At 40.0% G+C, this 15,544-nt stretch overlaps 1 protein-coding gene across 1 annotated transcript in view; it reads left to right on the top strand.

Moving 5' to 3' along the window:
* Positions 1–928: 928 nt before the first annotated feature.
* The window catches only part of EFHC2 (EF-hand domain containing 2), a 230,999-nt gene continuing 216,383 nt past the window's right edge, over positions 929–15,544 (top strand). Inside the window, exon 1 of the mRNA XM_061135839.1 lies at positions 929–1,039. Coding sequence (XP_060991822.1) covers positions 998–1,039 — 42 coding nt within the window. The 5' untranslated portion in view covers positions 929–997. The remainder of the gene's footprint in view (positions 1,040–15,544) is intronic.

Below are 15,544 nucleotides of genomic sequence, written 5' to 3' on the forward strand. Positions count from 1 at the left end.
GAGTAACAGGTGCGCCATGAATTACATAAGAGGATGGCTCTGGAGGCAAGATTAGTTGTTTTGTTTGTTTTTGTTTTAAAAGAAAACCAGACAAGAAATAATAGGGTCTCGACTGAGACAGAGGATGTGGTGGCTGAGTTACCTGGAGTGTCCAAACAGTAGCGTAGGACTCAGGGAGGGAGTAGCTGTAGGTGTGGGGAGAGGAGCCGCTGGCTTGGGTATCTTGGGTGCCTGATGGAGTGACAGAGGCCACTTTTTTTGTGCCACCTGACCCCGCCCCTGGCCACCATGACTGCACCAGGAATAAGCATCTTACAAAATGTTTCGTTCAAACGGAAAAAAGTACAGAGGAAGGATTGAGGATGGTGGTTACCGCTGAATGGATTTTCTCGGTGGTAGTGGTGGGAGGGGGGTGGGAGACGCTTGGGGTTTGTGTGGCTTGGGATTCATCTGGAACGTTTTAATTACAAAGTAAAAGCTGATGTAAATGTAACCTGCACTGGTGTTACATTTCTGTGAGCACACGGGTGTCATTTTATTTTCTGCACTCTTCTGTATGAACTAAATTGAATAACCAAATGGCGAGAAACAGAGAAATGTGCAAGAAACAGGAGCTTCAGTGCAGGAAGGGCTTTGAGCCCTTATCAAAGGGTTAAAACAGCAAGCGGCGGGGGCGGGGAATGGTGCGGTTGACAGTCTTTGTATGTGCACAAAGCGTGTGGAGAGAAAAGCCTCGGGGGAGACCGGTACCCGGCTGAGTGGGTGGGGTGGGCGGGGGGAGGTGCGCACGCGCGCGCGCGCTCGCGGAGCTTCCGCCTAGCCCCGCCCCGGTCCCGCCCCGAGCCCCGGCCCGCGGAAGCCCCTCCTCCTTCCGTGACACCGCCTCCGTCTCTAGGTAACGTGGACTGTGGGGGGTGGGTCAAACAAAGCGGCAGAAAGGTGGCCGCTGCCTGCTGGCCCCTTTTCTCGGACCCTTGACCCTCGGACGCTCGAAGTCATGGCCCTCCCGCTGCTGCCCGGCAACAGCTTCAACCGTAATGTGAGTAGAGAGGGCACCCGAGGTCAGAGGTCCCAGCCAAAGTTTGGGGTCCAGGTGTGGCCACTTCCCTGGCCTCCTAACGCTGCTTCACCTTCTGTGGATTGGGTGCAGCTTGGGTCAAACTTTGTAGGCTGTTGGACTACCTCCCCTTCTCTCTACCTTCCCTTCCCCCTCTGTCCAGCTGCATCTAGATGCTTTCCCTACATTAGATACAGAAGTAGGGTCGTTATAGATGCTAAGACCCTTGAAGGTAGCCGGTGGTAGGGTTGATGATAGTCATTGATGAACATTGAAGGTGTGCCAGGGGCTGTGCTTTAATCACCTTACACGGTGTTAGATGCTCCCAACAGCCCTTTGTATCAGCTATTTTTAATTCCTATTTTACAGTTGCAGAAACTGAGGCACAGAGAGATGAGTCAGTCACTCATTGGCCAGAACTACATAGTCTCAGTGGTGAAGCTGGGTTTCCTCCAGGCAACCGGTCTCCACAGCCCAGGAACCTAATCACTCTCCTTAATACCCTTTGTGAAAGAGTTTGTTATTAAAGTGAGGAAACCTGGCACTCTCAAGGCTGGTTGGGGGTGGGTAAGGGTTCCACTGGTCTATGAAGTTTGATCCTAAACGTTATAGAGAGCAGGATCCAAACTTGTAGTTCTTTCTTCATTTAGGATTGGGAATGGTTCATTTCAAAACAGGATGAAAGTACCAAACAACACAACATTAAAAACCGTGAGCACGCAAGAACTTTTGCCAGTAAATAGCATCTTCTTTAATCCACAACAGAAAAATAATTCAGGTTTTTGTTTACACTGGTTCCTACTCTTTACTGGGGTTTTCCATATGTATCTGTAAGAAGGGAAATTGATGGAACCACTCAAGGTATTTGTGTAAACCTCTGATAAGTTTAGAAAACAGGCTGCAGATTGAAGCATTCGACTTTATGGATGCTGAGCAGTGTCTGTATCCAAGTTGTTGGCCCTAAGGTACCAGTTTTCTTTGAGCTTCAGGCCAGTGCACTCTGACCCCTGCAGGTTGGCTGGTCAGTTCAGCTTCTTTCTTGACCACTGGTTTGTGCTTTCTTGGTTGATGGGTAGAGGCTGGCCTTCCATCCTAACGTTGCCCTTCAGTAAGATTATTTTTTTTTAGTTGTGTCCAACTCTTTGTGACCCCATGGACTGTAGCCCACCAGGCTCCTCTGTCCCTAGGATTTCCCAGGGAAGAATACTGGAGTGGGTTGCCATTTCCTACTTCAGGGGATCTTTCTGACCCAGGGGTCGAACCTGTATCTCTTGTGTCTCCTGCATTGGCAGGTGGATTCTTTACCACTGAGCCACCTGGGAAGCCCTTGGTAAGATTAAACCAGTCACAAATTAAGTAAAACCCCTGAAAGGCAGGGCATGAAAAAAGATTCCAGAAATAAAGAAACATGCTGTGTAAAAGTAATTCTAATCAAAATTGAATGTAGAGCCCACAGCTTTGGACCTAGCAACACTTCAGATCCTCAGCTCTCACATACAGTGATTAAGAGTAGGAAGAACAGTGGTTGGATGAGATATTTTAAAATCTGCAAGGCTGTACTGAGTGTACTTTTGCTTTTTTTAAAGTTTTTTTTTATTGTGAAGTATAATATGTGTACAGAAAAATGCACAATGAATGCTGATAGAATGGATATCAGGAAGGAAAATATTACCAGGACTCCCAAAGCATCAACCTTGACTAGGGATGCCAGATTTAGCAAGTAAAAATACATGTCCCAAATAGTGCATGGGATCTACTTATATTAAAAGATTCTCTGTTGTTTATCTGAAATTCATATTTAACTGAGCAGCTTGTATTTTACATGGCAACCCTACCTATGACGCTTTCTGGTCATTGAAAGGTGAAAGTGAAGTCGCTCAGTCATGTCCGACTCTTTGCGACCCCATGGACTGTAGCCTACCAGGCTCCTCAGTCCATGGGATTTTCCAGGCAAGAATACTGGAGTGGGCTGCCATTTTCTGGTCATTACACCTTCTCTCTTCTCCGAAGGCAACTACTCCCTGGCTGCTATCACTGTAGTTCGGTTTGGCTTGCTTTTGAAATTTGTGTCAATGGAAATGTCTGGTTTTTATTCTTTTGTGGCTGGCTTTTTTTTTAAGCTCAGCATTATGTTTGTGAGATTTGTTCATGTGTCTGTCTGTAGAGATAGTATGTTTCACTGCTCTAGAATATTCTACTGTATGGGTGTTGAAGAAAGTGTTAGTCCCTCAGTCATGTCCAGTTCTTTGCAACCCCAAGGACTGTGGCCGGCCAGGCTCCTCTGTCTCTGGGATTTCCCAGGCAAGAATACTGGAGTGGGTAGCCATTCCCTTTTCCAGGGGATCTTCCTAACCCAGGAATTGAACCCAGATCTCCTGCATTGCTGCAAGATTCTTAACCATCTGAGCCACCAGGGAAGCCCTGTATATATACAGGAAGATACTGTATGTATACAGGAAGCCCTGTATGTATGCAGGAAGATACTGTATGGATATGACATCATTTATATACAGTTTACTCTTGACAGAGATTAGGTTTGTTTGGGGTTATTAAAAATAGTTTGCTGTGACTGTTGTTCATGTCTCTGAGTAGAATTGCCAGATCAAATGGTATTCTTTTTTTTTAAAGTCAAGTTCTTTTTTTAATATAATTTTAAAATTTCTCACATGGCATTCTTAGGTTCAGCTTTGATAGATGCTGTCATAGTGCTTCAGTTCAGTTCAGTCACTCAGTCGTGTCCAACTCTTTGTGACCCCATGGACTGCAGCACGCCAGGCTTCCATGTCCATCGCCAACTCCTGGAGCCTACTGAAACTCATGTCCATTGAGTTGGTGATGCCATCCAACCATCTCATCCTCTGTCATCCCCTTCTCCTGCCTTCAATCTTTCCCACCATCAGGGTCTTTTCAAATGAGTCAGTTCTTCGCATCAGGTGGCTGAAGTATTGGAGTTTCAGCTTCAGCATCAGCCCTTCCAGTGAATATTCAGGATTGATTTCCTTTAGGATAGACTGGTCTTAGTGCTTATATCAATTTAAATTCCCACCAGCATTTTATTTTCCTGTTGGATCACAACAAAGTGTGGAAAATTCTTTAAGAGATGGGAATACCAGACCACCTGACCTGCCTCCTGAGAAGCCTGTATGTAGGTCAAGAAGCAACAATTAGAACCGGACATGGAACTGAAAGGTTGTTGCTGAACGATAAGATGCCAGGATTCTTGGCCTCCGGAGGAGACGAATTCAATCCAGGGCCAGAGACGAGGCTGGATTGCTCAGAGCTTTTGTGTAATAAAGTTTTATTAAAGTATAAAGGAGATAGAGAAAGCTTCTGACATAGGCATCAGAAGGGGGCAGAAAGTACCCCCTTGCCAGTCTTCAGCTGGATGTTATATAGTCACTGGCAGTCTGCTAATGAAAGGAATGTCTTAAAACTCAGAATGGCACCAGATAATTCATCCCAGGCCGTAAAACAATTGACTTGAATCTTGTAGAGAGGCAGATTACCAAACAAATAGTTTTGTTTACATAGATTAGGGGAACAATATCTGAGTATAACATACTGGTCTGTCAAGTTGTTTGAGCCATTTGGCGGAACCAACTTGAAGACAGAGTCTGGGGTACATTAACATAGCTTAAGACAAACATTTCCATAAGAAAAAAAATGTATTGGTTAACTCAAGGTTTGAGAATAGTTAGCTTCAGGTGAAACCAGGTGTCATGGCAACACAGCATTTTAAGAGAAACCTCCTTTTAAATTTGTATAGAGAAGGAAAAAAATATCTCTAGTTTGTTTCCTCCTGCCACTTAAGAGAGAGAAAAATGTCTGGCACTTGCAGCCTATTTCCTCCATTTGGAGACCCCTGGCCTTCCTGCCTGTTACCCTCTCAGAACAACAAACTGGTTCCAAATTGGGAAAGGAGTCAAGGCTGTGTATTGTCACCCTGCTTATTTAACTTATATGCAGAGTACATCATGTGAAATGCTGGGCTGGACGAAGCACAAGCCAGAATCAAGATTGCTGGGAGAAATATCAATAACCTCAGCTATGCCGATGACACCACCGTTATGGCACAAAGCAAAGAAGAATGAAAAAGCCTCTTGATTGAAAGTGAAAGAAGAGAGTTAAAAAGCTGGCTTACAACTCAACATTCAAAACACAAAGATCATGGCATCCAGTCCCATCATTTCATGGCAAATAGACAGGGAAACAATGGAAAGTGACAGATTTATTTTCTTTTCTTTTTTTTTAAATTTTATTATTATTATTTTTTTTTTTGTCATACATTGACATGAATCAGCCATAGATTTACACATATTCCCCATCCCGATCCCCCCTCCCACCTCCCCCTGACAGATTTATTTTCTTGGGCTCCAAAATCACTGCAGATGGTGACTGTAGCCATGAAATTAAAAGACGCTTGCTCCTTGGAAGAAAAGCTATGACCAACCTAGATAGCATATTAAAAAGCAGAGGCATTCCTTTGCCAACAAAGGTCTGTCTAGTCAAAGCTATGGTTTCTCCAGTAGTCATGTTTGGATGTGAGAGTTGAACCGTAAAGAAAGCTGGGCAGCGAAGAATTGATGCTTTTGAACTGTGGTGCTCAAGAAGACTCTTAAGAGTCCCTTGGACTGCAAAGAGATCAAACCAGTCAATCCTAAAGGAAATCAGGCCTGAATATTCATTGGAAGGACTGATGCTGAAGCCAGAGCTCCAATACTTTGGCCACCTGATGCAAAGAGCTGACTCATTGGAAAAGACCCTGATGCTGGGAAGGATTGAAGGCGGGAGGAGAAGGGGATGACCGACAGAGGATGAGATGGTTGGATGGCATCACTGACTCAATGGACATGAGTTTGAGCAAGCTCTGGGAGTTGGTGGTGGACAGGGAAGCCTGGTGTGCTGCAGTCCATGGGCTCGCAAAGAGTCGGACACAGTTGAGCTACTGGACTGAACCATATTCTAACACTCAATTCGGTTAGTCTTTTGAATTTTATTATTATTTATTTGTTCTTAAGGTAATTTTATTTATTTATTGGCTGTGCTGGGGTCTTCATTTTTTTTTGTTGTACATGGGCTTTTCTGTAGTTGCAGTGAATGGTATCTATTCTTCAGTTGTAGTGCACAGGCTTCTCATTGCAGTGGCTTCTCTTGTTACGGAGCACGGGCCCTAACATGCGTGGGCTTCAGTAGTTGCAGCTCCCAGGCTCTGGAGCATGGGCTTAGTTGCCAGGCAGTATGTGGGATCTTCCTGGACCAGGGGTGGAATCGCTGGATGGGTAAGGTGGATTCTTACCCATCAGGGAAGCCCTAAATTTTAGTTATTTTGATCAGTGGGTGTAGTGCCAGCTCTGTAATTTTAATCTGTGGTTCTCCAATTCCTAGTGAAATTGAGCACATTTCACACATTTTTTGGTCATTTGGATAGTTTCTTTTGTGTGGTACCTATTTGTCTTTTGTCTAATTTCTATTGGGCTGCCTGTCTTTTTCTTAGTCATCTGTAGGAGTTCTGTATAGATTTTGGATATGACTCCTTTGTCAGATGTATGTGTTGTAAATATCTTTCAGTCTGTGTTTGGCCTTTTTACTCTCTTAATGGTGTTTTTGATGAAGAATTTGTCCTCAATTAAATTAGTACTTTTTGTTTCCTATTTAAGAAATAGCTTCTTACACCAAGTTCATGATGATATTTGCCTGTGTTATCTTCTGGAAATTTCATTGTTTTTACCTTTCACGTTTAGATCTATAATCTAACTGGAATACATTTGTAGGTGTGTGTGTGAAAAGAGGTAGGGGTCAGGTTATATTTTTCCCCATGTAGCTATTCAGTTAACCCAGAACTGTTTGTTAAAGAACAAAATTATGAGTAAATTTTAAAGAGCTTATTGACTTTATTCAGTGATTTATGAATCAGGCAGATGGAAAGGAGCTCTAAAGAGCTATACAAGGCAAGAGATTTTGGGAAGTTTTACTAGGCAAAAAATCAGATTAGTTATTGTAAGGTTGCTTTCCTTATAGGAAATGGCAGGGGTTTATCAGGCAGATTACCTAACTAATGCTGATCAGGAGATTCATGGTTGACAGGTTTAAGATTCTATTTCTGGGAGAGCTGAAACTGTAACAACATTAAATTTCAGTTTGGTGATATAGGGCTTAGTGTAAGCAACTCCATTTGGGTCCTGTTGTCTTTAACACATTTTTGGAAATGGCCAACTTTTTTCCAGTTCTCTGTAGAGCTACATTTGTCGTAAATCACGTATCCAAAATATGTGTGGGTCTGCTTTTAGACTTGTGAATGTATTTTTAAAAAGTATTTATTTACTTTATGCTTTAGACCAATAGGATTGTGTGTGTGTGTGTGTGAACTAGGGAGTGATAGTATACTTACTGGATATCCTAGGCTGTCCTTCCACAAATCAGTATTTATTTATTGAGTATCCTTTATGTGCCCAAAGCAGGTGGCTCCATTAAAAAATTGTTACACTAGCCTTGGGACTAAATGTGCTATGTGTTGCCAAAAAATTAATATTTTTAAAAACTTGCACTTAGTTAAAAGGTTGGATGCTGTCTGGCACAGATTGGTCACAAAGTCCTAAAGCCAAATCTGGCCTTTTGATCCCTGCCTCCTTCCTGCCTGTTACAGAGCTCTTGCTTACAGAATTAAATTATTGAGAGAAAAACCTTGGCCTCCTGGAGATAGCATAATTATTGGCTGTTTGGGTTTAAAATTATAACACAAGCTCACTAACTTTTACTGCTTTTTCTTAGAAATTGAAAAAGGAACTTACTCCCCATTTTAATTAGCTGCTGGTAGTCAGTCATGAGCAATAGATTGATTTCTGTCCACAGCCAGGTGATCTCTCCTCTCCACTCTGAAGGACAAGAAGTATTATGCTTTCTAAGATATAGGCATGTGTATCACTGATGATCTTCACATTATTTTAATGTGAATTAATTGCAGACCTAGAGGAAAGATCACAATTTCAGACACAAAATATCCTTTTTTCCCCCCAAGAATTTACATGCTGGATTTGTATTAAGCTAAGAGAATCTCAGGCATATTGTCAAAAATGATAGGCTATGAAAGTTAAAAGGGGCAGTTCCAGCCCGAGCTGAAAATCCCTTCTGTATTTTAGACAGATGGTTGTGTAGCTGATCCTGAATGCCTCTAATGAATAATGAGGAGCACACTTTCTGTTTTTCATGAAGATACCTCGCCACCATCTTAGGAGAGTTTGTTGTAAATAGTCCATCCTCTATAAATGTTATAAACAGTTCATCCTCTAATTTATAATGAAGCAACTGTTTCCTTAATAAGAAAAAAGAATTATTTGAATTTACAACAGTAAAATAAATTTAGAATTTGTCTCTCTTATAGAAATACCTTGAATATTCTTATCTAGACTAATATAAGCCTCCATATTAACATAGTAAAAATCATTCTCTGGGAAATTGACCAGCAATTTAAATGATAAACAGCTGAGAGAGAAAAACCATGAGTAATATATAGTACACATATTGATTTCATCATGTGGTGTTAGCTAAGTCAATTTAAATTTATCTCAGTGGCAAAATCATAAAACAATCACTTTATTCACAAGGCAGAGGGTTTTCCAGTCTAAAATTCTGCCTACAGATTCCTGACTATGTTCTTAGTGGTCAATTCCATGGCCTTAAAATAACCTGTATCAGGTCCAAACCTCTTAACCTGACACCCCAGGCCGTTAAAGTTTGTCACTCATTTTGTGAGATCAGTGTAATGAATCATGACCAGGATTTAGAGGAAAAAGAAAAAGAAAAAAAAAATAGCGTGGAATAGAATTTTTAAAAATCAGTTTATTATGCTTGGGAAGAGTATTATTTTATGAACCTTTGTGTCACATGTGTATAGGTGAACTAGCTTGCACTAAAATTTGTTATTGTGGTTGCAGTCAGCATTTGAAAACCACTCTCATTAGAGCCATCTTCACCAATTTCTTGCCTCTGACTTAAATTCTCATCTTCAACATCCTTCAAGGCCAAATCTAGTCTCTCACCATTGAGGAAGTCTCAACTGATCCTAGTCAGTCTTTCTTAGTGTTTTTCTTTTGTTTGTTTGTTTTTGATTAAGGTGAAACTCACGTAATATAAAATGAGCCATTAACCATTTCAAAATGTACAATCCAGTGGCATTTAGTACATCCACAGTGTTTTGTGACTGTCATCTCTATCTAACTAGTTCCAAGACATTTTCATCCCCTCACAGTCTTTTACCCCAAGGGAACCTTTGAAATGATTTTCAGGTCTTGGGGGAACTCCTGTGTAAAAATGATTTCTATAGCCCATGGTATGTTAGCAAGATCCATGAGTTGTAGATATAGTGATCCAATAATAATTGTCTCTTTTGAGTAAAGAATAATGGTTTTCTGTGGATTTGTTGATTTTGGCCATGTAATTCACCTACTCTGTGTGATTTTCTTTTCTCACATAGGATCTCAACTCTAATGGGAGTGCCCTAGGGGAAACATCAGGGCTTTTTTTTTTTCTTACTGTAAAATTTCCTACTTGATTTTCTCCCCTTTTTTCCTTACCCAAGTAGACCTAAAAATCCTCTCACGGTTTCTACTGTAGAGGGTTGCTAGTAAGGTATGAAATGTGGTATGAGCAAGAATAGTTTTCTCCCTCATTTAAAACTAAAAAAGGGACTTTTAGCCAGGTTTTCTTGAGAAACAAACATGTAGTTAAGCTTAGCTTACCTTTCTTTTCTTTTCATACTTTAAAAAAATTCATAAGGCAGCATGATACATTTCTGGTAAATAACTATTTTAATCCAAGGTGGGATTTACTTTTTCAAAAAAGTAGGCTTAGTTGGTTTAATTTAAATAAAGGTTGTATTTCTAGTGGTCTTAAGAGTGTAGAAGCATTCCTTCTTTGATAATGTTAAATTTGTAAGTTTCAGGTGACATGTGAAACCTTTTTTAAGATTTTTCTCAAAGTTTTGAAAAGCTATTAGCCAGGATCATGGTGTAATAAGACATAACATTTTTCCTTTAAAAAAATTTAAGTGCGTGTGTAGAGTTAAGAAGCTGTTGTACATTTATGATTTAATAAAATAATTCTAAAGGAAAAAAAAATAAAGGTTGTAAGTTTGCTTTACTTAATGCTGTTTATAACATGAAAATATAGACAGTGTTAAATAAGCAAAACTCCTAAAATCATACTGACAAAGCAATATGAATAAAAATATAGCCTGAGACATAATTTTATGTGAGACCTAAAAATTGTGTTTTTTTAATGGCTGATATGATCAGGCTCAAATATAAACAGTTATACAATCATTATAATCTTGATCTCCTTGTAGACCTATATATACATAAGAAAATAGTTTTTTAAAAAACCAAAAGAATGAAAATTAGATCTTCAGGGTGTATTATTTTGTCATATAGACATGCAATTCTGAGTCAAATTTGAGATAAGTACATACACATTTCATTTTCAACTGAGGTGAGGTTTCTCACCTTTCTCTTGATCCTTGTTAAGCAAGGAAAGCTTTGCTTATATTTGTGAGAAGTTAAAAACTGCAGCAAAATGCTCACTACTTTTGTATGAATGGCAGGATACTTGATTTTCACATAAATTTGGAACTGGTCATATGTATGTGTTTAATTTTATAAAAAATTGCTGAACCATCTTCCAAAATGGCTGTACCATTTTGGATTCCCACCAGCAATGAATGAAAGTTCCCATTATTCCAAATTCTTGAAAGCATTTAGCACTGGTAGTGTTTTGGATTCTAGCCAATCTCATAGGTGTGTAGTTCTTGATTTAAACTTTTATTTCCTCAGTGGCTTAAGAATGATGTTGAACGTCTTTTCATGTCCTTATTTGCCATCCGTATATCCTCTTTGGTGAAATATCTTTCGTGTCTTTTATTTGGGTTTAATGAGAGTTGAGATCCTATGTGAGAAAAGAAAATCACACAGAGTAGGTGAATTACATGGCCAAAATCAACAAATCCACAGCTCCTTTAATTGGGTTGTTTCTTTACTGTTGAGTTTTGAGAGTTCTTTATATTCCAGATACAAATTGATTGTTGGATATGGGGTTTACAAATATTTTCTTCCAGTCTGTGGCTTGAATTTTCATTCTCTTAAAACAAGGCTAGAAAATATGTATACATTTTTAAAGATAAAATACCACATGAATCCACACTGATATTTGAAATGCTAATTAAGGATTACAGAAATTTTAACTTCTTTGATTCTTTACTTACATTGAAAATCTTGATTCATAAAGGCAATAGCATAATTACTTGCTTTTGTACATGGATGTGTGTCTGCTTGGTTGTTTCTGACTCTTTGTGACCCCATGGACTGTAGCCCACCAGGCTCCTCTGTCCATGGAATTTTCCAGGCAAGAATACTGGAGTGGATTGCCATTTCCTACTTCAGGGGATCTTCCTGACCCAGGGATCGAACCCACATCTCCCACATCTCCTGCATTGCAGGCAGATTCTTTACCACTGAGCTCCCTGGGAAGCCCAATTATCTGCTTTATCCTACCATAAATAAGAGGCTTCCCTGGTGCCTCAGACAGTAAGGAATCTGCCCACGATTCAGGAGACCCAGCATCATTAGTCATTAGAGAAGTGTAAATTAAAACCACAATGAGATATTGCTTCATACCCACAAGGATAGCTATAACAACAACAAAAAAAAGATAATACCAAGTGTTGATGAGGATATGTAGTAATTGAAACCCTCTTATATGGAAAAGTCTGCAGTTGCACAGAAGTTTAAACATGGAGTTACTATATGACACAGCACTCCTAGGTATATACCCAAGAGAAAAGAAAGAATTTATTCACAAAAAAATGTGTGCATGAGTGTTCATAATAGCATTATTCATAGTAGACAAAAAGTAGAAACAACCCCAATATTTATTAACTGGTAAATGGGTAAATAAAATGTGGTAATAAAAATAAATGAAAAAAAAAATGTGGTACATTGATACAATAGAATATTATTTAGCCATAAAAAGGAATGAAATACTGATACATGCCACAACATAGATGAACCTCAAAAGTATTGTACCACATATGATATGTAAAAGACTACATATTATATGATCCCATTTATGTGAAATGTATAGAATAGGCAAATCTATAGTAACAGAAAGATGAGTAGTTGCCTAGATGTATGTGTGGATGAAGGGAGGAAGTGGAGAGTGATTGCTAATGGGTATAGGTTTTTGTTTTTGTTTTTTTTTTTTGGATGATGAAATTACTCTCAGATTATGATGAAGATTGCACAATTTTGTAATTATAGTGAACTCCATTGAATTGTACATTTTACATGGGTGAACTTTACAATAGACACTTATTTTGCTTCCATAGCTTAGCTATTGTAAATAATTCTGCTATGAACATTGAAAAAGTGAAAAGTGAAAATGTTAGTTGCTCAATTGTGTCTGACTATTTGTGACCCCCTGGACTGCAGTAGCCAGGCTCCTCTGTCCATGGAATTTTCCAGGCAAGAATACTGGAGTGGGTAGCTATTCCCTTTTCCAGGGTATTTTCCTGACCCAGGGATCGAACCTGGGTCTCCTGCACTGCAGACAGATTCTTTACCATCTGAGCCACTGAACATTAGGGTGCAGGTAATCTCTTTGAATTAGTGTTTACTTCTTCTTTGGATATATACCCAGATAAGGAATTAATGTCCAAAAAGATAAACAGCTCATATAACTCAATGTATATATATAACCAAATAGCCTGATTTAAAGATGGGCAGAAGCACCTCAGTAGACATTTTTCCAAAGAAGACATACAGATGGCCAATAGGCACTTGAAAAATATACTCAACATTGCTAATCATCAGGGAAATGCACATCAAAACCACAATGAGATATCACCTCACATCTGCCGGAATGGCTATCATCAAAAAGACCACAAAAGACAAATGTTGGCAAGGATGTAGAGTAAAGGAAACCCTTGTACACTGCTGGTGGGGAATGTAAATTGGTTCAGCCACTATGGAAAACAGTATATGGAGGTTCCTCAAAAACGCTAAAAATAGAACTACTATATGACATATAGATTATACCTCAATGAAACTGTTAAAAAATAAGAACAGCCAAAGAAAGGAGTTGGTGGGGGTATATTGCTGGACAGTCAAATGATAGGTGTTTACTGTGCCAGATAACAGGATTGTTTTGATTTAGTTTTCAGTTACTCGTTTCTGTTAACTTTTGAAATGTCCTTGAAATCACATTTCAGACTGAGCCACTTCTTTTGAGAGCAGTTTTTTTTTTTTTTTTTTGGCCATGCTGCATGGATTGTGGGATCTCTGTTCCCTGACCAGGGATTGAACCTGGGGCATGGCAGTGAAAACAGCTAATCCTAACCACTGGATCACTAGGGAGCTCCAGATTGGGCTACTTCTTGCGACTGCTGTTCATACTTTGGAAATGATGTAAAACTCTTATTGCTATTCCTAAATGTTAATTTGCATTTCAGAAAGCAAAGTCTCTTTGCCTATTCAGGTATCAAACATGTGATTTTAGTTATTTTTGTATTCTGTCCTGAACTTTATAGTGACTTAATCTAAATTATCTCATATGGTAAGAACTCTAGAGATGTAGCAGTTTTAGCTTTAGACAGTGGATGATGAATGTCATAAAGGGCTCAGATTCTTTTTATCTCTCCAGTTTGCCATCTTCAGAATGTTGGGTTTTCTTTCTTAGGCTTGTAACTTCATGGTTGCAATATGGTTGCCTCAGTTCCAGACATCACAACTTCCTATAACCATGTTCAAGACAAACAGAAAGGAAGGATGGGGTAAGGCTCTTATATCAGAAAACAATGTGTTTCCAGGCTGCCAGTAGGTTGCTACCTTACATCTTATTGTCTAAACTTCAGTCACTTGGCTATCCTTTGCTACGAGGAACATTGGGAGCTTGATTTTTCACCATCTATTTTGGAGCTGGGAAAGAGAAAAGGGAACAAACAGTGACTGTTGGGAGCCAGCAAATTTTGTTTGCCATGCCAGCCACAGACTCAGTACCTGTGAGTCTAAATGCTCTTCTCAGCCTTAGTATCCCGTTCTTTAAACTTTTTTGTTTTTAAATTATACAGGTAACACGAGTATATTGGGGCTTCCCAGGTGGCTCAGTGGTAAAGAATCCACCTGCCAATGCAGGAGACCCGGCCAGGTTTGATCCCTGGGTTGGGAAGATCCCCTGGAGCAGGAAATGGCAACCCACTCCAGTATTCTTGCCTGGGAAATCCCATGGACAGAGAAGCCTGGCAGGCTGCGGTCCCAGGGGGTCCAGAAAGAGTCAGACATGACTTAGTAACTAAACAACAGCATGAGTGTATTATTAATATTATTGTAAAAATTCAAACAAAACCATCTTTTCTTAACAATGTTCTTTTTCATGATGGAAAACAAACCTAACCCTCTAGTTAAACCAGTGAGCTTACTATCTATTCTTTGAATTTATTTTGGACTTTTCCACTCAACTATTGGTTTACTTGCCCCCTTCCCCAACAGCATTCTTGTACCTTTCCTCCTTCCCATCCAGATGCTAGCCTTCCCTCAAAACTCTGCTCTTATCCCTCCTCATTAAAACCTTCCCTGATCATCTCAGCAGAAGCTGTCTCTCTGGCTCCATAACTGTGAACACTCATATTGTCCAAACTACTCATTTGCTGCCTTACTGGCTGGGATGTGCTTTGCATTCTTAATGTGTGATTGTTACATCCCTCAGCCAACTGAGAAACCCATTATTGAGGCCCTTTGGGTTGGTCTTCCTCACCCAGGGCAGGCCCTCAATAGGTGCCTGTCAGTTGCCTCTGTCTACCTGTAGCAGCCATGCCTAAAAGGTAGTGGAGACAGACGCAGTTTTGGGAGAATCATCTCTGGAATGCTTCTTGCCAGTGTCTTCCACTGATGCCATGTGACAAATGCTTCTTATTTTAGCAAGAATGAATATAAAGGAGGAAGAAAGTCATTTGCTTTTGTGACATAAATAAGCAATAAGCCTCTCAGGATGCATGGCTTATTCAAAGCAGTCAGGATATCATGTAGATGTCATCATGCAGGTTGTGACCCAAAGCCTCTCTGCCATGCAGTGGGATGCTCCTTTTTCCTTGTTGGCATCCAGTTTGGTTTTTCTCTGGAGGCAGCAGATTTTTTCTCTGAACATTCATCAGGCAGTGCCTTGTAGGAGACCAGTCTCCCAAGAACCAGATTCCAGGTACGCAGGAGTGCAAATGTAAAGGGATTTCTTGGTTCATTTCCTGAGGAGGTTTTCCTGTTCCTACCATTGTAGGAAGGGCAGAGTCAACTTTGTAGGGGGGATTCCCCAAAGCAAAAAAGAAAGGAGAGGCAGACATTTTCACTCTCTCATTAACCAAAGCCCTGGAATGCCCAAATTTGACCCGGGAACTCCACTATGACAAAGTGACAAGTTTGGCCAGTTGAAGACCAAACAAATTCTTTGCTT

The sequence above is a fragment of the Dama dama genome, chromosome X, assembly GCF_033118175.1.
Source record: "Dama dama isolate Ldn47 chromosome X, ASM3311817v1, whole genome shotgun sequence".
NCBI classification, from domain to species: Eukaryota; Metazoa; Chordata; class Mammalia; order Artiodactyla; family Cervidae; genus Dama; species Dama dama.